The sequence below is a fragment of the Acomys minous genome (genome assembly GCF_964271855.1).
Source record: "Acomys minous genome assembly, chromosome: 13".
Classification (NCBI taxonomy): Eukaryota; Metazoa; Chordata; class Mammalia; order Rodentia; family Muridae; genus Acomys; species Acomys minous.
Window position 1 is genome coordinate 57,170,686 of NC_140495.1, and position 27,665 is coordinate 57,198,350.

At 49.8% G+C, this 27,665-nt stretch overlaps 1 protein-coding gene across 11 annotated transcripts in view; it reads right to left on the bottom strand.

Annotated features, from left to right (window-relative positions):
- Positions 1 to 5,388: 5,388 nt before the first annotated feature.
- INPP4A (inositol polyphosphate-4-phosphatase type I A) overlaps positions 5,389 to 27,665 on the bottom strand; it is a 134,257-nt gene continuing 111,980 nt past the window's right edge. For 6 of the 11 annotated variants that reach the window (XM_084754607.1, XM_084754611.1, XM_084754613.1 and 3 more), the window contains 6 exons: positions 26,761 to 26,887; positions 25,465 to 25,605; positions 23,426 to 23,523; positions 19,109 to 19,221; positions 17,051 to 17,205; positions 7,828 to 12,593 (listed from right to left, as the gene is read on the bottom strand). In XM_084754607.1, the coding sequence (XP_084610733.1) occupies positions 12,413 to 12,593; positions 17,051 to 17,205; positions 19,109 to 19,221; positions 23,426 to 23,523; positions 25,465 to 25,605; positions 26,761 to 26,887 (815 nt within the window). In that variant the 3' untranslated portion in view covers positions 7,828 to 12,412. The other 5 variants (XM_084754609.1, XM_084754606.1, XM_084754605.1 and 2 more) reach the window with 1 other exon arrangement.

Below are 27,665 nucleotides of genomic sequence, written 5' to 3' on the forward strand. Positions count from 1 at the left end.
CTATGGGTTAAAGACTTAATGTGTTTGGGGAATTGCCTAATGGAAAGACTGTGTTCAAGGATGACTCTTTAATGGGATGACACAGAATGTGATCACACAGTAACACAGAACCTGTTATCAGGGCTCTTACAACTCTCGTTTCCATTTCTTGGTTTCCATTTTCAGCCATAGTCCACATCCTCAAGATCTGTGGCCCCACAAATCACACCCTAGGAAGGACTCTGCTATTTTCTGGGTCATATGGTCTTGCTCCAACCTGTGTGGCTGTGGCTAGATGCTGGTGTCATGCTGTGGCTACTCTTCTCACAGTCACAGTGGAGGAGTTTCGGGCCTCATCCCTAAACACTGGGATTTTCAGCAAATGGAAACAACAGATGGATGTTCCCTCCAGGGAGCAAATGCCAGTGACATGAAGTGTCTGGTCAAGCTTAGAATCGTGATAATTTTATTTTGATCACTTAACACACTAGAGAGCCATCAGGAAACTAAACTTCCAGTTTGATTTTTGGCATTAGACAGTGGCTTCTTTGTTGTTCTTTAGTTCATTGGGGCTAAAGCAGTTAGGGTTGGGTAGTTTTCTTGCTGTTTTAAGTTCTGAAGCTTTGAGGATGATGTCACTTAGGTGTGCCTTATGTGCTGCCTCCAAGTCCTTCCGCCTATGTGCCCAACTCAGTGTATGTCTACAGTGTGGAGGATCATGCTTTCTGCATGTAGGAAGCTCTACCACTGAGCCACACCTCCCACAAGCACTTCCATTTTAATTGAAAGTAATTCTGATAAACTGAAATGTGTTTGTATAAAATACCTCTATTTAGAGAAATTCACATCTCAAAAATTGAACCTTGGATGACACAGTCCTGTGGATTCAGAGAGCAGCAGCAGCCCACAAGAGGCCCTCGCTTCCCTATTTCAGAGCTGGTAGATAGGTGGAATTATCTAGTGTGGTCTTTTCTGAACTTTAACAATTTTAAAGGTTTACACACGTGTCACATCAACCTGTAGTTCAGTGTTGCTAGGCAGCATTCCACAGTAGACGTACACTGCTTCCTTCTCCATCCGTCAGCTGATGAGCTCTGAGCTGGTGTGACTTTGGAGCTTTTGGCTAATGCTATGAACACTTGTGAAAAACTTCAGTGTTTCATTTAGTACATGCCTTAGCGTGGAATTACAGGGTCACATGACAGCCTCAGTCTATCCTTCTCTACAGTGGTGTTACCAGCATTTCATCCTCCCCTGGGATCTGGCTCAGCATCCACAGCAGTGCTCGCTCTGCTGACAGCCATCCTGCTTGCTATGGAGAGGCATCAAATGGGGTCTTGATGTGCACTTCTCTATTGCCTAAGAATTTGAGCGTGTGTGCATGTCTTCATTGGCCTCTGTACAGAGAGATGTTTATTTCAGTCTCCAGTATGGTTTTCAATTGCTTATCTTTATTTTCCTGTAAGATTTTAAAATTTATTGTTGATACAAGTTAAAGATAATTGTCATTTTTTCCTCTTCAACTTCTGGTTTTCCCTTTTTAGTCTCTTGACACTCTTTGAAGCACAATTTTTATTTTATATTTTGTCTTTATGTGTTTTTGAGACTGAGTCTTAGCCTAGGCTAGCCTGGAATGCCCAATGAAGCCTTGAACATAGAGCAAGCATTTTGACTACTTCACTTTCCAAAAGGCACACGCCACCATGCTTGGCTTGAAGAGCAGCTTTAATATTGGAAAATAACTGGGGGTCTTTTGTTGGTTTTCTTTCTTTCAGTGTGCCCCAAGAAACCATTCCTAACCCAAACTTACAGAAACTTACTCTTCACAGAAGAGTTTTTAAACTTTACCTCTTACTGTAGGCCTATGTTTGCTTTCAAAATAATTTTATACACCTTTATTCATAGCCATATTTAAAATTTATTAAGTAGAATAATAAAAGAGCATCATAAAGTCTATAGCTCTGTAGTGTTGAGTACATTCACACTGCAGTGCAGGCAGTCTTCAGCACACCACCACAAAATGTAAAGTGTGCACATCATGTAACTCCCTGCCACTGTCAGGTCACCATCCCTCCCCACCCTGTCCTTGGCATACTCTCTTCATGGTCATCACCATTCTGTGTCCTGTTTCTGAATTTGAGTACCCTAAGTGCCTAGTATAGACAGAGTCTTAATGTGTGTGTGTTTGAGGAATGGAATGGAAATTGGCTTGTTTCAGGTAGCAAAATGCCCTCAAGGTTCAGGCATGTTGTATCAGAATTTCCTTCCTTTGTAAGGCCAAATAGCATGTGTGTGTATATGTGTGTGTGTGTGTGTGTGTGTGTGTGTGTGTGTGTCTATATCTTGTACCTCCTCACCCAGCAGTGGAAACCTCTGTTGTTTCCGCCTTGGAGCTCCTGACTATGCTGTGAACGTGTATATATAAATATCACCTGACCTTGCTTTTAGTTCTAGCCTACACCCAGCAGACTGTGCTGCACGTTAATTGTATTTGTGTTTTAAGGCACTGCCGTAGTTTCTGTAGCAGCCACACCACTATTTTATGTTCCTGTCAGCAGTGCACAAGGACCAACGGTCCCGTGTGCTTGGCAGCTTACTTCTTACTCTCTTTTAGTGGCCAATCTAATGGGTGTGAAGATCTACCAGTGGTCTGCTTTGTATTTCCCTGATTAGTGATGTCACGTGCCCTCTATGCTTATTGGTTGCCTCTAAATATTACGTGAAGAAACCTTTTTGAGTTCTTTGCCTATTAGTTTGTTGATGGCTCTGGTTGGTTTTGGTAGTCTTATCCACAAAAGCATTGTCCCACCCAAGGAAGCTAACTATAGCTTGCTCTGGGTAAGTTTAGTTTTAGCTCTTAGCATTGTTTGCTCTTTGATCGATTTTGAGTTCATCTTTGTGTGTGATGTAAGAGTCTGCCTTTCCGTGCTTTCCCTTTGGTGGGAAAACACCCCGCTATGCGTGGTAGGGCTGTTTCTGAGGCCCTGTTTTGGCTTCTGTCTTCATGCCAATGCCACTGTTTTAATTACTGGAGCAGTATAATAAAGTTTGAAATCAGAAAGTGAGTCCATCTTTGTTCTTTTTCAAGATTATTTCAGGTGGGTAAATGGAACTCTTTGAGATTCTGTATTTCAGGATAGATTTTCTTCCTCTAAAAAGAAAAAAGTGCCGTTGGCATTTGGATAGGGAATGCATTTAATCTCCCAAGCACCTGGATGCACTGATGTTAGGACTGTGATTGCTCCTACAGTCCACACATACATCACAGCAGAAATGTACTGCCTTTAGTGTATTACACTTTTTATAGTTTTTTTCCTAAACCTCTTGCTCTTTGAAGATACACTTTTGTCGTTCTTTAATTTTTTTATTTTATTTTATTTTTTTGGGCAGGGGGTGGTGCATGTGCCTGTAACTGCACACATGGAAGTCAGAGGACAGATTGTAGGAGTCAGGTCCCTTCTTTCACCACATTCGTCCCTGAGTCAAGATCAGGTCTTCATGCCTGGTGACAAGTATAGACACCCACTGAGCCACCTCCTTGGCCCAGTTTTCTAAATTTCCTTTTCTTTGAGTGTTGGGTTTAAATAATTACTATTCATTGTTAAATATAGCCAGTATAGATAGAGGAGATAGAATGTTCAGTGTCATCAGATGATTTCCGAGTTGCCCCTTTATTGCCAGAATTACACTTGTCCTTTAGAATGCAAAAGTAAATGGTAAAACTGACCAAAACCACACTTCTGCATTGCCTGCAGAGATGAGACGCAGCTCCTGCAGCCTTTCAGCACCACTGCAGACCAGCAGCCGCCCAGGGTCTGCAGCTCAACACTCAGACTGTGTGCCTGCTCCTCTTGTTCTGAGGCTTCCAGCTTCCCCACTGCCTCTTCTCCCAGGTCCTCAGCCTCTCCAGCATGCAGCCAGCCACAGCTTCCAAATATGTAAGCCAATTAATCCCTATATAGTCCCCCACACTCCACATTCTGTGAGGCCCGTGCTGAAGCTGCCAGAAACAAAGACCAGTCCTCACCACCTGTGGCTGAGGTACGATGCAGGTGCCCCTCCTCCAAGGGGGTCATTTAAAGTGAAGGTGCTGGCTGGCAAAGAACGGGGTCCTGTCACGTGGTGGAGGTGGGCTGACTGGGGACACTGACCTCTCCTGGTATGGTGGTTTGACAGAGCAATGTCTTCACCACTGCACTGCAGCAGCATTCCCACCCTCTGAGGGATCTAATCCACATTATGCTGTAGAAAGAGTAATGGCCTTCCCTGAAGGAGCTGCTGAGCAGGACAATGTGACCAGCCCACCACACATTTTTGCCTGGAAACCTACATGTCTGCTCACACAGACACATGTGGGCATACGCCCACGAGAACATACATACACACACATAAAGTGAAATGCTAAGAACACTGCAAACAGGGACAGAAGGACACTGGATAACAACACCACCACACTCTGGAGCAGGAGAGCCAAGGCAGGAGCCACTGACAGTGTTGAGCAGCACACTATGCGCCAAGGAGCCCTGCCCTCCCCGACGGGCACACTGACTTTCACAGATGAGGACGTGGTCACCCCCTCTGTGTCCTCAGTAGAGAAGCTGCAACTTGATTTCACAACAAGTATCAAATGGAGCAAAACATTTAATTTAAAAAACATTTACGATTCTGTAGCCCTAACAGATGAAACCAACGCCCAGCGAGCCAGCAGTTTTAAAAACTTCAACCTGTGATTAAAGATCAAAACTTCACAAAAACACACGTACCAGTAGAGCAGACTTTTGATATTCCCAGAGACTCAAAGAAATGGAAACTGGAACAAAACTCCATTCCCTGTCTGAGAAAAGGGTGGAAAGCACTGGCTACAAGTAGGAGTCAATTTCAGCAGCTACTGTAATGGTAATTAAGTCAGACAACTAAGCACATTTATGCTGTTTTTAACTCATTTCCATTGTCAGGAATCTCCAGGGACAGTGACTGCACACATGGTCCTTGAAGGAGAAGCAGAGACTCACGGTATTGCTGACAGCAGCTCTGTACCAAACCCAACTCGGCAAGTCGCACTGGGGTGGTGCCAAGAGATAATGGTTCAGGGGACGGAAACAACAGGCATTTATGAACACATTTTACCCAGGTCCTCGCAGCCACCTCTGAGGAGCCTACTGCTGTTGTCCACAGTTGGCACACACAGAACACCCTCAGAGATGTCCAGTAACTTTCCCCAAGACCCTGACCAGTGAGCGGCAGAGCCTGGATTGGGGTCTAGGGCTGTCTGCAGATGTCCCCGTTCTCAACCACACCCTAATTTGAATTAACTAAACACATGACCCCCTCTTATAAACAACACGCCAGTCTGGTGCTGTCTGTAGGACCTCCATCCAGTGTAGGGGACTGAAGGAAGTGAGACCAAGCTTAATGTTCTTGTCAGATTTTATTATTTATCATTCTAAAGACAAGCACATTTACAGCATACATGGCTTTAAATGAGCTAAGAATATATAAAACAGTAACTATGTTCATATATATTAATACTGTTCCAAACAAATAAATAAAAGTATTTAAATGCACTAAGCTTGGCAGATACAAGTGTGGGGATAAAACAGTACTGTACAATGTCTTTACAGCTTTGAAGGAGAGTAAAGGCAGCCGTGCTGCAGGAGCTCTGACAGGGTCCGCAGGGCGTTCCCGGGGTCCAGACAGCGCACATTCCTTTTCATTCAAGTGGGGACAGACACTGGACGGAATGTCTGCTTTATGGAAACCTGTGAAACCGTCTTCCTCCTCCTGGAGTAGCTTGGCCTCCTGTGGGCAGCCAGGAGCTGCGGTGCACTGGAAGCCAGTCACAATGCCTTCAGAGGAAACACTGAGGCCACAATCTTCCACGCTTAGCCAAGTCTTAGAGTTTTACAGTGGTTCATGTTATAAAGCAGAAATTGATAAGATAATCCACATGCAAAACCGCTAGCAGGTGACTCAACTGTCACCTATTCCCTTTATAAGAGTGGATGGGTGCCCTTTGCACAGAAAGGAAAGTTAGTGAAGAAACATTTAATTCTAAAACCCAAAGAAATATTTCAAAAAGGCAGTGATGTCAAAATGAGAGAAAAAAAAAAAAAGAAAAAGAAACTAAAAATGTTAAGAGTAAATGAGCCAAGGACGAGGTAAAGGGTTTAGCCAGGCACACTGAGGCCCAGGGTCAGAGTTAGCTTCAGGACAGGCTGACAGCCCCAGAGCTGGCCCTGTGTGAAGGGTGGAGAAACCTTCCCTGCCACCACACACCTTGCACAGTGCGTGCTGAGGGCGGGGCACTGAGCCGACACACTGCCCAGAGTGCATCTTCCTCCTAGCAGGCACCAGGAGGCAGGAGGCTGGCTACTCACTGGTAGAAAGGGATGCCTGCACCCTCCCTGTCTCTTGCCAAGGACTGAGCCTCCTACGCCTCAATGTCCCAGGTCCAGGTTTGTTACCTGTTGCTAAAGGAGCCAAAAGGAAGCTAGCTAGGCTTCTATAAGATTTCTTCCCATGGTGTTCACAAATCGTTAGGATCAGTATCATGAATATACTCCATATACGCTTCTTTTTACAGCCTTTTAAATAACGGAATTATGAGAAACAGAATTTATAAAACATATAAACCTCTAAAGGAAAAGATCTGCTATGTGCAGATAAGACTCATCATCACCTCATAAAAGATGAGCAGATAAACTGTCTATGAAGCCCTCACTTTCCATCTCATAAGGCCCTCTCGGACTCGAGGGAGGGGTAGTCCGTTTCTCAGCAGCCACCGAACAGAATGAGAACAGCAGCAATTACTCCAAACCCCAAACCAAGACATTCCCTTTAGACGTTCAAACATGATCCACAGTCTTCTGGATTATTAGCAATCTCCCAGAAGAAGATTAATTCTGAAAGTAAGTTTCTACCATCTCTATGGCCCTAAATCCACAATTGGAGAGTGCCCCCCCCCCCCCGACACCTGACAAGCCACGATGACGTTCCGGTTGCAGAGGAGGAGGAGATGCGCCTGGGGGTGTGAGGGCCTGGACATACAAGAAGCCTGCGAGCAGCGGAGTGCAGGGACCTCGTGGCTGCTTGGGCTCTCAAGCAGATGCTCTTCTCAACCTGTGAGGGAGGAAGCAGCGTGGCCCAGGTGCACGCTGTGACTGACCAAGCTTTCCTTCCACTCCGAGGCTCACAGAGACTGGTGGCCCTTGATGGCCACTAGAACCAGCTTCTCTTATAGCACGAAGGAGCTGACTTCTCCCCCCAAGCTCTGCCTGGGGACTGGAGCCTAAGGGTTAGGTACGTCCTGTTTTAATTCAGATGTTTTGGAAGTAGATTTTAAGTCAATGCTCATTTGTGGGTTACTGAATAGAAAAATAAGTTGGGTGAGCAGGGCCTAAGTGGGTACTTGAGAAAGTCTCCTGGAGTTTTAGACAAACCTAGCTGGCGTCTCGTGGGAACTATGACATTAACTGTAGAGTTACGGGTGAGAGCTACTGTTAAGGGCAGCCACTACTATCCACGCTACTGAGCCCCACATGACCCCCCTACAGATTCCAACACAAAATCATGCTCCGTAGACTCTTTAGTGAAGTATTTAAAGACATGAAAATAAAAGCCAATCCTTCAGGTCTTCTTGAAGAATCGTATGTGACACTAGAGGGGACCCACATTGATTACACAACAGCTAATTAGAGGAAACCGTGTGTTCATGTCTCAACTTTGCCGTAAGTCCCTTCTGGAGGCCTGTAATGCTTGGGGAAGGCCTTCAGCTGCAGGGAGTTAAATGCGTATTTGCGACTTCCAACATTCTTCATTGTGTTTTCTCTTCGACAACCCTCACTGGGGAAAAACAAGCACAAGAAATGACAGCAGTAAAAAAGGAAAAAAAGAAAAGACTTAAGCTAAGATGAAATGAACTGATTATTTTCATAGCATTAAAAAAAGATTAATTAAAATGGGTGCCGGACTCATTTACAACAAACGCACACATAAGATGGTGGTTTCTGGACAAAGTGGGTAAGAAAGCACAGAGATGGGCACATGCTGGCTGCAGCTGTGGATGCAGCTGTGGATGCAGCTGTGGCTGGAGTGCCAGAGCGATGTTGTATCTAAGCAGACACAGTTTTGTAGTACATGATTTTGTGTGTATCTTGGGCTTGGGTAACCGGGGTTCTACCATAACGTGGGTCAAAGGTTATTACACAGCAAACTGAGTGAATAGGGATATTTAACTCTAACCACAGCTTCTGAAACACGGTACCGTTTGTATGTTAGCAAAGCCATACCACCTCCAACCCCGCATGCTGATTTTCCTTGCAGAATTCAACAGTTAGAAAAACCCATCTGTCGGAGGAGGCTGTTCCGATACCTGTCTCCACCTAAGGGCAGCTGTGCTGAGCTCCCTCCCATACAGGCCCAAGCGCTGTCTGCAAACAGGTCCTCAGGGCTATCAGGCTGATGTGCTAACGGCTCCGCGGACCTCGTGGTGGTGCTAGCCACTGTTCTCCAGGTGAGCTGCTTTCATGAGCCCAGTGTGAGCCCATAGGTGCTCTCCCCTTGGAGAACTCACCACCAGAATGAATCTCAGCTGTACTTAATAGAGGCTTGTCACAGCAACCCAGGGGCAAACAAATGGTGCCCAAGAGGATGAAGAAGACCCTAAAGTGAGCTGTCTGTGGTGGGCATATGATTAATAGCCAAAAATGATTTTGAATATAAATGCCTTCCCACGAACAGCAAAATGTGTTTTATAAAAATGTTCAAAGAGTATTAATGAAATCAAGTTGTTGTCAAATTCAGTTGAAAAAAAAAATCCCTCTTCTGAGATGTAAAATTTGCAGTTACCAAGAAACAGTGATTTCAAAAAGTATTCCAAATTCTATGAAGACCACATAACATACATTTTTTTAAAAAATAGCATCTCAAGCTTTTCAAAATGTAGATGACAGTCCCCTCACGAAAAACATGTCAAGCAGTTTTGGGTGAGACAGTCATGTTTCTTCAAAAGAGAGCAGGCCCGGGCTGTTTGGAAAAGCATCCGCCCACTGCTGTTAACTGCTCCAGCCACCGTGCACATCCTTGTTCCGGAGCATCAAGCCTTAGGCTAGATGTGTCACCTGAGCAAACCCTGGGCCACCCAGAGCAAATGACAGCATCTGCTGAACACTCAGTAACCGGATAAAAATATAAATCTATTTAAAGCAGAAGCTCTAGGAGGCTGTGCACAGTGAGCTCGCTGTGGAAGCTCCGTGGTTAACAGACTGCCTCATGCCTGGCTTCTCCATTTAGACAGACAAGTCCTCTGAACTCAGAAACCCTGCCCGGCTCTGTATTTACCTGGGACAGGAACTAACACTACGTTTAGCTCGCTGCATACATGGTACACCAATACGTTAATTTACAATTCAGATTATGCCTTTAACTTGGTTTTTAAATCAAACTGTGTCTCCCGTGTGTTGGTGTCCAGGCGGATATGCCTGTCATGTGTACATGTGTATGCGTGTGTGTGTGTGTGTGTGTGTGTGTGTGTGTGTGTGTGTGCATGCGCGTGCGCGCGCGCACGCGAGCGCGCTGCCACTATCAGCACAATCTCCAGGTGTCATGACCTGGCTGGAAGGCTCGGGACTAGGCCTGAAGAGGTGGTAATGTATGTCCCAGCATGATGGCCTGAGACACACTTTCACTGACAACACTGCTACAGTGTCATTAGGGGGCCATAACACACGGCAAGATTTCAGGCAGATTGTAGCAAAAGACATTTAGTTACTGTACAGCTTGATTCTTTTTTATTATCTCAAAAGTTACTTCATTTCAAGGACATCAACTTTGGAAATCTGAATGGAAAGTCTAAAAGGACTGTGCTAAAGACCTCTGGTTTCCCTTTTCTGGGGTGAAAGCTCCTACTTTAGAGTTCATCTGAAGGCCCCAGGCTGAGGCCAGGCCACAGCAGACATGGGGCGTGACTTGTGGAAGGAACATGGCCCTGTTTCAGCGTCCCTGCCCGAATGCCACAGGAGCAAGCAGTGCCAGGCAGCCTGGCTCAGAGAACTCACGCAGCCATTACCTAAGGCCACCCGACAAGGACACAGAGCATGGCTTCCTACATTAAGAGCTGCTGGCTGCACAGGGTGCAGTACTGACTGTCTGCATCACAGCTCCGGATTACTCCAAAGCAACCCAGACGCCATCACTCAACAGCAACAGTGATCTCCTCATTTCCTGCTGAAGTAGACAAGGTTTTGAATGCGTATTTCATTTCATGAGCAAAGGGCCCTAATGACATTAAAATACAGCATAAAAGATGATCATACTAAGGTGGGTCTCTGCACTCCCCATGCATTAGGGGGAAAGGAAATGCAGAACTCAAATGTGGTACTGAGTTTAATCCAGGGCAGCCTTTTGTCCTGGAGGCCCCGGGTGCTGTACTGCACTCTGCTCACCCATGGAGGAGAGCAACAAGGAACCCCACCACTTGCCTTTCTGAGCCATTTCTCTCTTACCCCCAAAGCCAAGGCCATGTGGGACAGGAAGGTGGTTGGCACCACAGCAGACCATATGCGGAGCCGCCTCTGCCTCAGGCTGAGGATCTAACCAGCCACTACGTCCCAGCGCTCTTGGAGAGTCCCTGCAAAGAGCTATGGTCATCCTGGTCCCCAGGGGACAGAGGGGGCAGTAGTTACTCTGTAGACTCCCCCACTTGTCCATGGTCTCTGCTTGGCCACAGCACAACCCTGGAAATGACTCATCTCCTTGGTACCCTCCCTGGTATCAGGAGGGTATCAACCTAGAGCAGGGATGGGAGGCCGTGGGATGAGGATGCAAGGAAGCTGTGGGCTCTCTCCCCTATCCAATGAAGCAAATGAAATGGTCCTAGAGGCCTGAAGCACATGCTTTGAGGTGAAAGGGCATCTTATCAAATATTCCTCTCAAAGAACTGCTGAATGACAGGCCTGTCTGGTGACTAATGTTGGCTGGCCGTGGGTGAGGTGCTAAACTGAAAGTTGCTACAGAGCTGTCACCACACTTACGTGAGACACTGTCCTGGGGATCCGGAAAAGAAGGGGACTCCCTAGCTATGGTGAGGACGGCCTTACCAGCCCATTTTACAGATTCAGTCTGGCATTGGGTGTTCCCTACTAACTGCTTCTGCAGCTGCCAGGCCTCACTCTTTTAGAGGAAGTCAAGTCAAAAAATCCTCCAAGTACAGTCAGGAAAATAGAGGGACCAGACTTAAGGCGTACGGGTCTGTGGACGCAACAATGTCAAGCTGCTAGAAGCTCCAGCCTCTCACTCCAGGCTTTCTACCAGACTCAGGAAAAGAAATCTCTTCATCTACCTGGAAGGCAAAGTCAGAATCCTAACCCGACAGGAAGCAGAAGATGGAGAAGGCATCACTCTTTCTTACACGAGGCTCATAGCATCATGGGTAATTTACAGAGGATAGTCACTCTCTGCCACATGTGAATGTCAGGGTGACATGCCATTCCTGTTTCAGCAGCAGCACCACGCTACAACTAGCAGTGACAGTGGCGAGGCCCACCACTAGCCCTCTTCCTCACAGCTCCATCTCTCACAACTGCCAAAACTTGCACCTCGCTTTTGGATCATTGCCTTTCATTTTGTTGTTGTTATTCATTATTAATGTTATCGTATTGGAAAAGGAAAAACAAAGATATCTAGACTTTATCTGCAATTAAACATACAGTTTTTAAATTTAAAAAATGTCATTTCAAGGAAAAGTATGTAGCTGTTGCTGCTACGTGTATTAAGAGCAACCAACCCTGAAGTCACATGCAACATGTAATCTTTGTGTGCTGGACTTGGTGGCACACGCTCCTGTATCCACAGCTGTGTTGTCACCAAGTGGAAATAGCTGGAGCTGAGGAACTGTTTGCTACTGCACTCCCAGGACTACGCTGGAAGGACAGCAGCAAGTACACACGGCTCTGGTAAGCAGGGGCTTATAGATACACTGGCTCTTTCTCCCATCACTTTTCTCCAAAAGGCAAGGACGGTTAGCAATACACTTAAGGAATAGTATCAAATATACAAACTCTTCTCAGACAGCATCCCTTTCTCTTGGAACAGGGCACATGAGATGTACAGGTAATAAAGAGTTACACATCAGAAGGTAAGCTATTTGGTACAGGTAGTTCCAGGCCAGCTAAGTAATGCAATCGCAGGGCACCAGAAGAGCACGGTACAAGCACTGAAGACGCTACACAGTCAAAATGAACGAGTCCTCTCGGTGAGATAATTTGGCAGGGATTTACAGTTCGGAAGAACCAAACATCAAACTGTAAGGCATGAGATATTTCTTGGCAGACCTCGCTTTGACACCTTCCTTCTGTCCCGTTTGGTACACGGTGGCTGGCCATATTCGGGCACTTTTGTCTATCTTGTGACTGATTAATTTTTTTCACAATGACACTTATTTGCAACGCAATTTAGCCAACAGGTATGCTATGCTCAGAAAGAGCCACACAATCAGTAAATTGGGGCTCAGCGCCAATAAGGGGATAGAACACAGGAGGCTGGGGTCTAGCCTTAGGTCTCGGATGGGCCCCAGGCCGCTCAAGTTCTTCTGGGTGACTACCTCCCGTGTTCCAACGCTGTGAAAAGGAAAAAGTTGGGAGAAAGGAAAAGAAAGGGGAAAAAGAAAAGAAAGAAAGAAAGAAAAAAGACACATGCGATGGATTTTACCCAAAAGCATGGGGAGAAAGGACAACCAAAAGATAAGATTTAAAAAAAAAAAAAAAGGTGGAATGAGCCACACAGAAACAAAAATGAGGTGCAGGGAAGGTGTGAACAGAAGACCAAACAAAACCAGCACAGGCACAGGAAAAAAAGGAGAGAAAGAGAAGTGAAAAATAAGAAAAAAATACTGTAGTCTACCAAAATTAAACACATGTAGGTTGAAAGGATGGTTTTCCATGTTCACCCTCTCTCGACTGGCCAAGCACAGCTCCATGCCGCCCGCCGGGCCCCACATGCTGCAGACGGGGGTGTCTGAGAAGCAAGCTGAACATGAAGAACCGTGGGGCTTTGACCTTCTCACAGGTGCCTCGGGGAGGGAGGGGACAGAGCTGCCTCTTGATCAATCACACAAACAAAAAGCATTTCCCCGGTGTCAACCCAGTGCAGTGTGCTCCCCCCGCCTGCCTTGAGTCTGCCTGAGTGTCGGGGTGGGGGTGGGGGGAGGGGCATATTTGTAAGATGCCATTCTAGAAGATGATCTATCAAAATGGAGTCAACCAAATTCACAACAGAAATTTGGGACTTTTCCTTCTTTTAGTGCTAAAGAAAAAAAATGTCCTGGGGGCTGAGCGTAGCTCCGTGGTAAACTGTGCTAACTGGCACTAGGCCCTGGGCTCAAGCCCTAGCACCAAAAAAGTAAAAGATGTTCTGTGGTCGGATGGTGTCCGATCACACGGCTGGGGACTGCAGCACTACCGCGGACTCTTCTCAGGACACGGCAGGAACTTCAAGATGCCTTCGGTAGCGCAAAAGCTGTAAGCTCTAGACTGGCCCTGCTGGGATGTGCTTCTGACAGGGGACACTGCGAGCTGGCTAGCACAGAGTGTTTATTACAGTGTCTGCCAGGGCTGCTTGGTGGGCCACTGCAGCTGCCCAGGAGAACTATTTGGTGACTTCATTCCTAACATGGGACAGAGGCCACCTCTGCCTGTGCCATTACCCTCAGCCCCAGCCAGGAGGGGGCTGGCGCAGCCCACATAACTTATAGCAACTGAGTAGGTGAAATCAGATCCAACTTCATGTTCCTATACAGTGGGGGCTTGAGGTGGGGCCTGGTACAAAAACTCATGTTGCACATGTGGGCAGCCACTACAGATCAGTCATTATTGTCATTGCTGCCACGTGCACATGTGCCTGTGGTGTGTGGGGAGGAGGGATGTGTGTGCACAAGTGTGCCTGCATGCCTCCAAGAGTCAGGACAGTGTCAGGGCCGCTCCCGGCTCATAGTTTATCATCTGAAAAGACACAGCGAGAAAGCAAGAGAACCAAACGCGCTGCTCTACTCAGGGCATTGCTGGGATCCACTACTGTCTTCTTTGGGGCTCTCTGCTGCAGTGCTGGTCTACACTGTGGCCACAGACTTATGCATGACTAACAGAATGTGTCCTCACTACAAATGCTAATCCAGAAAACACAGATGTTGGTGTGACTGTGTCACCTGAAAACAAAGGCACTTCAGGGTCAGCAGAGGGCAATGGTGAGCACTGTTACTGTGCTGAGGACAGTGGACCAGCTTGAAAGTCATCATTAAACTAAAGTGTGTCCACTGTACAGATTTTAGATGCCATAAATTTCTGTGGTTAAAGACAGGGAATGTGTTGAATGAGACAGAGACAAAGAGGCAGAGAGACAAGGAGAGAGGGAGAGAGACAGAGACAGAAAAGGAGAGATGGGGGGGAGAAAAGAGGGGAGGGAGAGAGAGAGAGAGAGGGAGGGAGAGAGAGAGGAGAGAGAGATGGAGAGAAACAGAGAGAGAGGAGAGAGAGAGACAGAGAGGGAGAGGGGGAGGGAGAGCAGGCAGTGCGTTCCTTTCCTAGGAAGGTCATCCCTTGCTCATGATCTTGGTGTCCATTTCCTAAACAGCACAGCAGCACAACCCTAACTGAACAGCCTCTGAGCTCACAGTGGTGACAGGAATGATGCTCCAGGACACCGAGACTGTGCAACTTACTAACCTGTATTCAAATTGCTCGAGATCTACAAAAATGATGTGCCAAATGTGCTGTTACAGTCTGTGAGGTGTTCCTCTACCAAAGGGTCATGTGTTGAAGGCCTGAGCAGAAGGCAGTGCTTGCTCAAGGTGGGACTTCTGTGACATGGTGGGCAAGGCCTCTGCCTTCATCATAAACTAACAGATTGGGAGATGGTACCTGTGGAAGATGGGCCATGTTGGAGGGTGTCAGGAGAGTACGTGTCTTTAAAATCTTCTAAATTACATTTATTCATGTGCCATGGTGTGTAGGGGTGGGTGGGGCATGCGTGATTTGCAAGAGTTGGCTCTCTCCATCTACCATGTGGGTCGCAGTGATCAAACTCAGGTCCGCATTCTTGGTGGCAAGCCCCTTTACGCACCGAGTCACCTCGCCAGGTCCATGCATTTATATAATGGTGAGTCATGTCTACCCCCAAGTCTCTCCCTACTCCTGTAGGAACCCTATCAACCAGCGTCCCTCCTCCTCCTGGGCATGGCCCACTGGCTATAGAGTTTCTTGCCAGAGTGTGGATGGGAGCTTACTAACTGGAGCACTGGCAGTGGCATGTGTCTTTAAAGGGTGCATCTGTCACTCTCTGTGTCCTGCTTATTGCGAAGTGAGCATCTGTGCTCTGCCACGCCCTTCCTAGGAGACTGCCTCGCCACTGAGTCCACTTGGGAAACTGAGCAACACACAGATTTGTCCTAGAGAAGTGGGGTCCTGTGACTGCTGGAGCCTCAGACTCAGGAGGAGTTGGGAAGAGGACAGAGAAGCAGAGACCGCCATAAGCAGCGCTTCATGGGCAGTTCCGAGGCTTAGATGGCCAGAACGCCAAACACATGAGGACACTAAAGACTTAGAGGCTTCTCTCCAATGGGAACAAACTCAACTGGAAGCCAAACTGGAGGCCATCCACGCTACATCCTAGCAAAGAACCGAAAGGTCTGAAAACTCAAATTTGCCCAGAATGAGGCACAGGCAAAGCTGGGCCAAGGAAGTTGTGGTCTCTAAACAGACGGGAGCTTGTGTGTCAAGGGCCTGGGCTCCAGCGAGAGGAGGCTGCGATGGGAGTGAGGGCTCTGCTTTCTCAATACATCAATCCATTGGCTGGCTTGTAACTCATTACACTATTACTGGGGTACAGCCTGAGAGCACAGTGGGAGGTAGTGGTGCCTGGGGTGTGCCTTTGAAGGACGCTGGTCACAGCCTTTGCTGTACAACCAGAGGGGTTCCTGCCTGGCTTGTCCTCACTTCCTCAGGCATCTGTGGTTCACTACACCAGCCTTTCCACAACAGCACGAATAACGGGCACAGAATGGCTGCCGCCCTTGGAACCAGAGTCATGCGGCGTGGAGGCTACAAGTCTGTACAGATTCTGCACACAGAGCCCTATGCCTCCAAGACACCTCTGCTTTTCCGTCACTAGGGACAGAGGCACGGAGTGATAAACTTTAACGGAGAGGTTTAAATGGACGTGGAGACAAAACAGGAACAGAATGACGCCATTTTTGCTGCTATCAAGAGGCGTGAGCTCGGGCATCACTTTGTGAGAAGGTCAAATAGCGGAAACATACAGAAAGGATAAGAGAATTGAACGCTTTAAAGAATTTGGTGAGAGGACACACGATGCAGAACATTCAGTAGAAGTGACTGTTGGAAACGAGACTGGAACAGCATTGGTGAGTACGTCAAAGGAGACAGGAGAACCAGGTTTCTTATCCTTTCTTTTGGTATGCGAGGTAGGGAGCATCCCAGCAGTGCTTGAAACAAGGCATCCATTAACAGAGGACAATCTGAATTCTGGGTTTCATTCTGCAAACACATCTGCTGCCTTAGGGGGAAGTGGCCAGGGCACACAGACAGCTACCACCAGAGAACACTCACTGGACAATTTGCTCATGAGAGCAACCTCTGTCCAACTACTGGAGAGGCAGCGAGCAAACCAGTGCAACCTGCAGACACACGGTTTCTTCCCTGGAGTTTGGAAGTATACAATGCGTACATACATACTATGTAAAAGCAGCTGCCTGCTGAGAAAGCGAGGACCCTAAACCCCACCACAGCCAGGTGCTCCCCGTCCCTGTTGAATTGTTTGACCCCGAGCCTGCCCACCACTCTGCTGAGTCAGTTCAGTTCTGTTCAGGGGGTGCTGGCTTGTCCCCTTGGCCTTCTAAGAGAATACTGCCCGAGTTTGACAGTAGTTTGCGTAGTGGTAAAAACTTAACTGTGCTGGAAGTTTAGGGCCCCCTGGGGGCAGGGGCCTGGCTCATCTGCAGTTTACACAGCAAAGGGGGTGCAAGTGGCTGGGCTGGCGCAGCCTGACAGTCGCCCTCACTCACCTGCGCATGCACTCCAGGGCCTGGGTGAAGACCTGCGGGGCCATGCCGTGCTCGTGCTGCAGGATCAGGCACTGCTCCAGAGTCACTGACATGGCAGTGCGGTCCTTAGCACTCTTGCAGCTGGTGAATCGGACCCCGTTGAGGCGGCGACAGACCTGCCAACAAGAGACAGGCTCTTAGGAGAGAACAGGCAGCAGAAAGGCAGTGCCCCACAGGCCTGGCGGGAACGTCAGCAGCATCTCCCAGCCTGACTGCTTGGCTCTCCAGCTATCAGAACCAAAGTTAACTCCAAACAAGAGTCCTTGGAGGGCCCTGCCACCTCATCTCTGCCCACACTGCCATCCCTCAGTACAATCTGTCCCTGTGTGTTCTCCCAAGGGATGTTCCTTCTAGAGACTTTTGGCCATCACTGTTTTGCACTGACCCTTACCAGCTATCTCTTTAAGCCACGCTGAGCCTTCCTGGCATGTTCAGCCCAGAGAAATGAGGACACAGAGGATAACCCAGCCAAGGAAAGCTACTGCCACTCACACGGTCCCCTTGTCCCTGGACATGCTAGTGTAACCCCTCCCCCATTGCAAGAACACCAGGGCACGTCCATTCATTTCTAGATACGATCCTAGATTCCTGGCTCCTAAACACAGCAGCCCCGGTACAAGAAGGGATCTGCAGTGCTAGGCTCCCAGGCCAGGTCTGCAGGCGGCTCCGGGGCTCGGACTGGGTCTCCCCACATATGAGATAAGCTAGACCTGACTGAGAGTTTTTCAGCTGACTAGCTGGGAGTTTGTTCATATACAAAAAGATTCAGAAGAAGAATGACTCTAAGGGACACAAGGTGGCATGGCCCTGCTGTTCCATATCCACTGTACCCCACAGATGACCATATGGGCAACATACAAAGGTTCCTGAGAACTCCACATCCCTGAATCTATGCATCTATGCCTGGGGCTCCACTAGGAACAAAACTACAGGGCTAGAAGATCTGCATCCCGGATTGACAGGGAGGGTCAGATGCCCCACATCTAACTCATGCTTGCTCTGGAGCATGCAAGGGACGGAGAGCAAGTCTCCACACAAGGCGTACATGGATGTGTACACAGCAAAGCCGTCAGTCACTGTGCTGTTCTAAGAATGGATCAGTAAGGGAAGGGAGGCTCTAGTCCGTTGCTCAGCATCTGTCCATGTCCCTCTGCATTGTGTTGCAGGAAAAAGGCTGGCTCTCGGGGGTTCCCAAAGGCGCCTATGAAAGAGGCTGTCACTTTATAGTGGTTCCGTCAAACTAACAGAAAGGAGAACGCCCCTGCTGTGCTGCAAAGACCCAAGAGAAGGCACACTCTCTTTTTGTGTGTCCATTTGATGGGCCTAGCCTGACAATGCCAAACTAGGTCCAAAACTAAGAGAAAATGGGAAAATGCTGTCTGTGAACCTTGTTAAGACTTTTGTTACCCATTGTTTCAAAGTATGTTTCATTATAATTAAAGCTCAAAGGGCAGCCGAGGCAGACAAAGAAGATCCACAGTGGACCACATCACCCACACCATCTCTTCCTACACCATCTCCTCCCACACCATCTCCTCCCACACCATCTCCTCCCACACCATCTCCCACACCATCTCCTCCCACACCATCTCCTCCCACACCATCTCCTCCCACACCATCTCCCACATCATCTCCGCCCACACCATCTCCTCCCACACCATCTCCGACATCATCTCCGACATCATCTCCTCCCTAAGGAACTATGAGAGGCAGCCGGTTTCCCTCTGAACCTCTCAACCCAGGTAGGCGAAGGTGTCAGCTGGGGTCATAAGAGACAGCACATCAGCCTTCCTGGTAAATGTCCCAGAAACAGCTTCTGGGTCTGTTGTGGGAATCTAGGTGGCCCTTTCAGAATGAACTCAGGGCAAGATGCTCAGTGTCTTCCGGCATCACCAAACCTATGCAGTGACCTTTCCTTGGGGGTCACTGTGCTCTCCCCACTGGCTGGGGTTCTGATCTGTCATCACTATGGTGAGCGCTGGCAGGTGCACCGTGACCCTTCCGCACTGTGATGACTACCTCAGCAGCTTGCCAGAGGATGTCCACATTCTTATTCTTGCGTGCATGGACGTTCTGTCCCAGAAAACGCAGCAGCTCTGGCAGGCAGGTCTGACTCCGAGACCGAGGTAGACCTGGAAGAGAAGAGGAGTTCGTGGAAGTGGGGTCCCGCTGCTGAGGAAGTAGTCCCCTGCCAGGATGCTGAGCCCCGAATTTCCTTCACTGCTATTGGTGACACCATCCAAGGGAGGGGACTTAATCTTTCAATGGCTCTCCTGAGAGGCTGGAGAAGGGAACATCAAAGGGCTGTAATAACTCACGCCAGAAGTGAGGGCAAGCTGTCTGGTCTCCACACTGACACTGGGGATGCAAATGCTTAGAGCAACGGTCCTGATTAGGGGTGGATACAACCTGGGGAGAGTCTGGAAGTGCAGCCTCCCATGGGAGACCTCAACTCACGCTTGAAGGAAGAATTTCTGAATGGCCCAGGGATGCTGAACCCCACTAATCCTAACAGCTTCCCTCTTCCACTGTGGAAGTTTCCAGGCCTTTGCAGGACCTCCCGAGCCCACATGTCATCTTGCTTCACCCAAGAAACCTGGGACAAATATCAAAGACAAGGCAACCACTTCTGAAGGTACTGTGGGATTTTTCACACACGCATTATTAAAAGAGCCTCAAGATTATGGCTGAGGTGACATGTGTTTGAGCACCTTCCAAAATGCTGGCCACAGGACTGCCCATGGTAATGCTCACTACCCCCACCCCACCCTCCATCCTCAGAGGAGCACTGGCCCCTCCATCTGTGCTCAGCTTGGTTCTCCCCTTATAGCTGTAAAAATAAGATGCCATGGGATTGGTGTGGTATCTGGGGAGCCACACCCTTGACACCTCAATGTTCTTGTTTGTCAAGTGTGTGTAAGATCAGCACCCACACAGCTGGTCAGATAGGAGACAGAGCCCTTGGCACAAGGCAAGGACTTGACAGAAGTTTTTAATGATGAGCACTAAGGAAGAAATGGAGGACACCTCACTGACGACCTGCAGCTCAGTCCTGGAAGGGACTAGAGGCTGGACAAGTTCCTGGACCATGATGTGTGCGGGCAAGTTTCATATCAAACCAGCTAAGGTTGTTTCGGAAGACAAAACCAGACCTCTATCAGATTGGCTGTGGGCAAGTTCATGGTACATTTTCTGTAAGATAATCCTGTTGTGAGTGATGTCACCACCCTGGGCTGGTGCTCCTGAATTCTATTTTAAAGATTTCTTTATTTATTATTATGTATACAGTACTCTGCTTGCATGTGCTCCTGAAAGCCAGAAGAGGGCGCCATATCACATTACAGATGGTTATGAGCCACCATGTGGTTGCTGGGAATTGAACTCAGGACCTTTGGAAGAGCAGGCAGCGCTCTTAACCACTGAGCCATCTCTCCAGCCCCGCACCTGAATTCTATAAGGAAGCAGGCTGAGAGAGTCATGGGGAACAAGGCAAGAAGCTACACTCCTCCGTGGCCTCTGCATCAGGTCCAGCCTTGAGTCCCCACCCTGACTTCCTTTGATAATGGACTGTAAAGTAAAAGTATAAGCTGAAATAACCCTTTTTCTCTCCAAGTTGTTTTTGGTCATGATGTTATATCACAGCAATAGAACCCCTCACTAGGACACTATCAAAGTATTACTATGCTTAAGGCCAATATGTTTAAAGTTCTCACGGAGTTGGCTCCAGTGGACCTGGCTCTCGGACCCTTGCTTGTGCCTCTGCCTGTGACCATGCCATGGCAGCAGCAGGTGAGGGCCACAGAGGACACGATGTTTCTGCTGACACTCTCAGCCTTCCCTGCCTGTAGCCCCGTGTCCCCTCCTCCAGCCTAACCAGCATACCATGGAGCCCAAGCAGAGGCAGCATTTTCCATTTCCCAAAGGAGTACTGCCAAGTGAATGCCAACACCTTTTCCTGGCTCCTTCTCTACTGTGTACACACACGGGTTCCACAGGCAGGCAAGCCTTTGGTCCCTCGCACACACGGGTTCCTCAGGTAGGCAAGCCTTTGGTCCCCACACACACCGGTTCCACAGGCAGGCAAGCCTTTGGTCCCTCGCACACACAGGTTCCACAGGCAGGCAAGCCTTTGGTCCCTCGCACACACCGGTTCCACAGGCAGGCAAGCCTTTGGTCCCTCGCACACACAGGTTCCACAGGCAGGCAAGCCTTTGGTCCCTCGCACACACGGGTTCCACAGGCAGGCAAGCCTTTGGTCCCCGCACACACACGGGTTCCACAGGCAGGCAAGCCTTTGGTCCCCGCGCACATGGGTTCCACAGGCAGGCAAGCCTTCGGTCCCCCGCACACACATGGTTCCACAGACAGGCAAGCCTTTGGTCCCCCCCCACACACGGGTTCCACAGGCAGGCAAGCCTTTGGTCCCCCGCACACACATGGTTCCACAGGCAGGCAAGCCTTTGGTCCCCGCACACACACGGGTTCCACAGGCAGGCAAGCCTTTGGTCCCCGCACACACGGGTTCCACAGGCAGACAAGCCTTTGGTCCCCGCACACACACGGGTTCCACAGGCAGGCAAGCCTTTGGTCCCCGCACACACACGGGTTCCACAGGCAGGCAAGCCTTTGGTCCCCGCACACACGGGTTCCACAGGCAGACAAGCCTTTGGTCCCCGCACACACACGGGTTCCACAGGCAGGCAAGCCTTTGGTCCCCGCGCACATGGGTTCCACAGGCAGGCAAGCCTTTGGTCCCCCGCACACATGGGTTCCACAGACAGGCAAGCCTTTGGTCCCCCCCCACACACGGGTTCCACAGGCAGGCAAGCCTTTGGTCCCCCGCACACACATGGTTCCACAGGCAGGCAAGCCTTTGGTCCCCGCACACACACGGGTTCCACAGGCAGGCAAGCCTTTGGTCCCCACACACACACACGGGTTCCACAGGCAGGCAAGCCTTTGGTCCCCGCACACACGGGTTCCACAGGCAGGCAAGCCTTTGGTCCCCACACACACACGAGTTCCACAGGCAGGCAAGCCTTTGGTCCCCCGCACACACACGGTTCCACAGACAGGCAAGCCTTTGGTCCCCACACACACACGGGTTCCACAGACAGGCAAGCCTTTGGTCCCTCGCACACACGGGTTCCACAGGCAGGCAAGCCTTTGGTCCCCACACACACACGGGTTCCACAGGCAGGCAAGCCTTTGGTCCCCGCAACACACGGGTTCCACAGGCAGGCAAGCCTTTGGTCCCCCGCACACATGGGTTCCACAGGCAGGCAAGCCTTTGGTCCCCCGCACACATGGGTTCCACAGGCAGGCAAGCCTTTGGTCCCCGCACACACATATTGATGATGACTTCTTATGATTCACAACAATGACCACAGAACAGTGAGCAGGGCACTTAGCCTAGCACTTGGCTCATCGGTGACTGCACGTGTTCTGTGCATTGTTCTTTCATCATCGGTTCTCAGCTATAACAGCCTGCTAGTCTTCCTAGATGACATACACTGTTCCTCTACGGAGCCAGCCCACACACAAGAGAAATGAAACTTATCTCCAGTCAGGCACAGGCATCTGTGCACCCTGTGTGGTACCCAGAGAGGCAGGGCTGTCTCCTTCCAGCTCAGCATGGCAGAAGCTCGGTGAGCTCGCTGGGGTGAACTGAGAGACCTGCGCAGCTAAAAGCTCTGCAGAGCAGCTCTGGGATCCTCCCTGACTGTTGCGGCTGCCGGAGCCCTCTCTGAGGTGTCCTCATGTGGAGGATAGAGAACTGCATGTGGGCACAACACGGGATTCCACTGCCTCTGGGGGGACTGGGGTAGGGTCATCTTGCCCACAAACACTCAGTATGAAGCATCTTTTCTGCATCTTCCTCTCTATGCCAGGGATGGAAATACATGGACAGCTTGTGCAGAATCTCTGGACTGCCTCCAAGCACCCCACCCCACCCCTGGGGCTCCCAGCAGGTACACACAGTCTGCCATGGAATGCACCAACGAGAAGCAGGACAGAGTGGCAGGAAGCACTGCATGTGTAGCACAAGAGATGTGACTGAAGAAGAGGGGAGCAAGGCTGTAGCACCAGGGACGCCATCCTGAGTGGACTCAAGCCAGGCGAGTGGGATGCGTGCATGCGCGCGAGGGAGGGGCAGAGAAAGAACAGCTCAAATACATTCGTGTAGGGATTTGTGCACACAAACTGATGTGCAGCGTGTTACAGTAGGGTGAGCCAGGCAGACCGCGGGCCAGGAAGCAGAGAACGGGAGCTCAGGCGTCCAAACTGAAGGCTGCACAAGCGGTGCGGAGCACGCCATGAGGGAAGGATACTCACAGTCCTCCGGCAAAACCTCCTTAAACTGCTCAAAGTAGGAATTTAGCCGCACCAAACTCTCCACGTTGATGACTTCCTGTAGGGATGTATCGCCAAACCTTGGGGGAGATGAGAACGTCAGTGGGAGGCCATGCCATTCTTAGCAAGTTGAAAGCTGCAGGAAATCTCGAGGAGCCATTCCCCAAGTAGACAAGCTCCAAGCCCAAGTCCCAAGTCTTTCTCTAGTTCCCGAGGGTGTCCCCACAGCCCTGGGGACAGATTCCACAGGCAGAAGCCACTGTGACTCACGATATGTGTCCCTATGAGTGCAATGGTGCTGGATGCACACTTGCTATGGTCTGGTAGGAAGTCTCTCCCGTGCGAGTTCACACTGCAAGGCCTGGGCCCTGCGCACTAGCGAGAGGTGACTGGACCCTGACGGGTTCACTGGTGAGATCCCAGCTAAACACTCTCTTAGGACCTGGGGCCTAGTAGGAAGAAGAGGACACTGGGGCATATCTTTGAAGGGTCGGCCTTGTCTTTTGGCCCTTCCTTTCCATCTCCTGAACACCATGGGGTAAGCTACTTTGCCCCACATAGGGTTTCTACACCAAGATTTTCTGTCTTGCCATGCACAGGCTGAGCCAGCTACCACAGCCTGAAACTTCTGACATCATAAGCTAAAATAAGCCTTTACTTCTTAAGTTTGTTTTTTTAATCTTTTTAAAGGTATTTTGTCACAGCAATGAAAATGATCACAAGCACCAGGCTCAGACGTGAAAGGCCCACTATGTGTCACAGGCTCTCGTCTTGGAGTTTTTGTGTCTTCCTGCCTCAAGGACACCCAGGAAAGGGCACGTGAGTGGGGAGAGTAGTGAAGGAGACTGTGCTGGGGTCTGAAGTCACCCTCTGCTGTATGAACTAACTGTCCTGTGGGCTGGCCTCGGATCTTTGCTGTTTCCTCCTCAGTGGTATGCCCTGCGCCCGCTCCATGCTGCAAGGGTGACTATACAAAATGCCTACGTAAGTAGTGGATGCTACCTGCAAGTTAAAGTGCTAAACAGTTTTTTTTAAGGGGGGGAGGGTGGCAGGGAGAAGGCCCTGCCATTACGCAGTCTGAGACCTGGGCCCTCAGCCACCTCACTGCTCTATGACCTACATCGGCGGCAGTACTGTCTCCTGCCCAGCACTTGCTCCCTGTCTCATTCTGTGTGGTTTCCCTTCATCTCAAGCAAAGCAAACTGAGGAAGGTGCTGCTGGAGCAGCAGCCAAGCCAGTGAGCGCACGCTAGCTCCACCCCAGGCGCCGCTCTCCTCCTCCACCCGCTTCTCCTTCTCCGCGCACTGCCCTGGTCTCTCAGCCCCTCCCGGAAACAGCCCCACAGCAGCTGGCTGCAGGGAATGCTATCTTTTCTCCTGGACAAGAGCCCATGCTCAAAATAGATTCTTCTAGCTCCTGCATGGGGCAGGGCGGGGTGGGGCGGGGTCTGTCTCCTGAGATGGTGCCTCAGCACCCGCCCAGTCACCACCTGTTCTGAACGTGACCTTCCCACTGTCCTGAGCTCAGTGGAGGCACTGAGCCACTTGTCGCCTCTAGAAGCCAAGACTCTACTTCCTCTCCACACTGTCATTCTCCAGTTGTCCCTTCTCAGACACTGACACCATGTATGGACCGATCAGCTCCACAGCACTGCCCTGTGGCCCAGCCTTTCCAGCAACGTCTTCAGGTTTCCCTCGCATCCTTTCTACCCATGGCCGGAAGTTTCACCTAGTACGTCCCATCATACCCTGCTCTAACATCCACATACCACAGCTCCATGGACACTGAAACCCCAGCTGCACAGGTGCCAGCACACATACACACACACACACACACACACACACACACACACACACACACACTATAGCTCCATGGACACTGAGACCCCAGCTGCGCAGGTGCCAACACACACACACAGACACACACACACACAGACACACACACACAGACACACACACAGACACACACACCTACAGCTCCATGGACATTGAGACCCCAGCTGCGCAGGCGCCAGCACACACCTCTCAGCCAGAGTCTGCTGCTCGTTGATGCCCACGTTGAAGAGCACTGGCTGCACCCGCAGCAACATGCCACTCTGGATCTCTCGGGGTAGGGAGTCAAACAGTGGGCCTGGCAGAGGGATCCGCACATTAAAGCCATCACTAGCGGAGAGAGGAAAAGCAGGGGTGAGGTCAAGAGGGATCCGCACATTAAAGCCATCACAGTGGAGAGAGGAGAAGCAGGGGTGAGGTCAAGAGGGATCCACACATAAAGCCATCACAATGAAGAGAGAAGCAGGGGTGAGGTCAGGAGGGATCCACACATTAAAGCCATCACAATGGAGAGAGAAGCAGGGGTGAGGTCAGGAGGGATCCGCACATTAAAGCCATCACAATGGAGAGAGAAGCAGGGGTGAGGTCAGGAGGGATCCACACATTAAAGCCATCACAATGGAGAGAGAAGCAGGGGTGAGGTCAGGAGAGATCCACACATTAAAGCCATCACAACGGAGAGAGAAGCAGGGGTGAGGTCAGGAGGGATCCACACATTAAAGCCATCACAGTGGAGAGAGGAGAAGCAGGGGTGAGGTCAAGAGGGATCCACACATAAAGCCATCACAATGGAGAGAGAAGCAGGGGTGAGGTCAAGAGGGATCCACACATTAAAGCCATCACAATGAAGAGAGAAGCAGGGGTGAGGTCAGGAGGGATCCACACATTAAAGCCATCACAATGGAGAGAGAAGCAGGGGTGAGGTCAGGAGGGATCCGCACATTAAAGCCATCACAATGGAGAGAGAAGCAGGGGTGAGGTCAGGAGGGATCCACACATTAAAGCCATCACAATGGAGAGAGAAGCAGGGGTGAGGTCAGGAGAGATCCACACATTAAAGCCATCACAACGGAGAGAGAAGCAGGGGTGAGGTCAGGAGGGATCCACACATTAAAGCCATCACAGTGGAGAGAGGAGAAGCAGGGGTGAGGTCAAGAGGGATCCACACATAAAGCCATCACAATGGAGAGAGAAGCAGGGGTGAGGTCAAGAGGGATCCACACATTAAAGCCATCCCAATGGTGATAGGAGAAGCAGGGCTGAGGTCAGGACACTGAGAGTAGGGGACAGACCCAAACCATCCTTCAGAGCCCTGGGTGATGCTCTGGTCACTGTGGTTCAATGAAGGAGAAATTATGAGAGTGACATGGGTTGGGCTAAGGCTGTATGCCATGTTTTAAAAGAGTAAAATAAAATAAAAGCGAAGAGCAGAGTAGTGTATGTCCCGTTAGGCAAACATAAATAAAAGCCATGCTGTCACTTTACCGGTTTCCTGTGATAACTGGCAGCATGTCCGCGGATGCATTCGAAGTGGCCTGAGTGACTTTGAAGGTCACGTTCCTCAAGTCCATGATTCCAAGGCTCATGTCCTCCAGCATGGCCAACTCCTCTCCTGAGCGTGAGAGAGAAGCGTGACGTCAAGGCTACTCTCCTCAGGGCGTGTGTGCACAGAGGGCTACAGCAAGGATGGGAGGACAGACGCTTTCTGAGTCCCCTGCCCCCAACATAGTCCTCGGTGAGAATCTGCGCAAATGTCATTGGTAGAAATGGGCTTTCTGTGCACAGAAGCTCAAAAGCCATTGTAGCTCTTCAGGGACTTGAAGAGAAACAGTAAAACAACTTTGCTGTGGCCACTTCCATCCACCACCCATGGCTGGATACCGCATCAAGAACCCTTAATCCCTAGAAGAATGAATACTTCCTTTAAACCATCCATTTTCACCTTCTTGGAAGAAATAAACAAGTAAGTCTAATAAACAAATAAGCCTGGGGGTAAGAGAGTCTCCCTAAAGGGAATCTGGAATCAGCTTTTAAGTTTCTAACTGTGCCTGGTCCTTGACCCGGCAACTCTCCTGAGTTATAGAAATGAGCTCACTCCATTACAAATGTCTTCAGTGCACAAGTGTCCACGCACCCAAGATTTAGTGGGAGGAACTCAGGCGCAACCCAAATCTTCATCCACGCTCACTAGGAAGACCTTCAAGACACATACCCTCACCGCTGCAAAGCAAGGGGCGGGCAATGCCACACAGGCTACCGCCTGCTTCTTTGTTACATATCCTGGTCATGTTTAAACTCATTTAACATCTGGAGGACAGGCTTCTGGATGAACAAATGCAACCATGCTTGTGGCCCTGGGCAGCGGTCACACCCGAGCTGGGGGGTCTCAC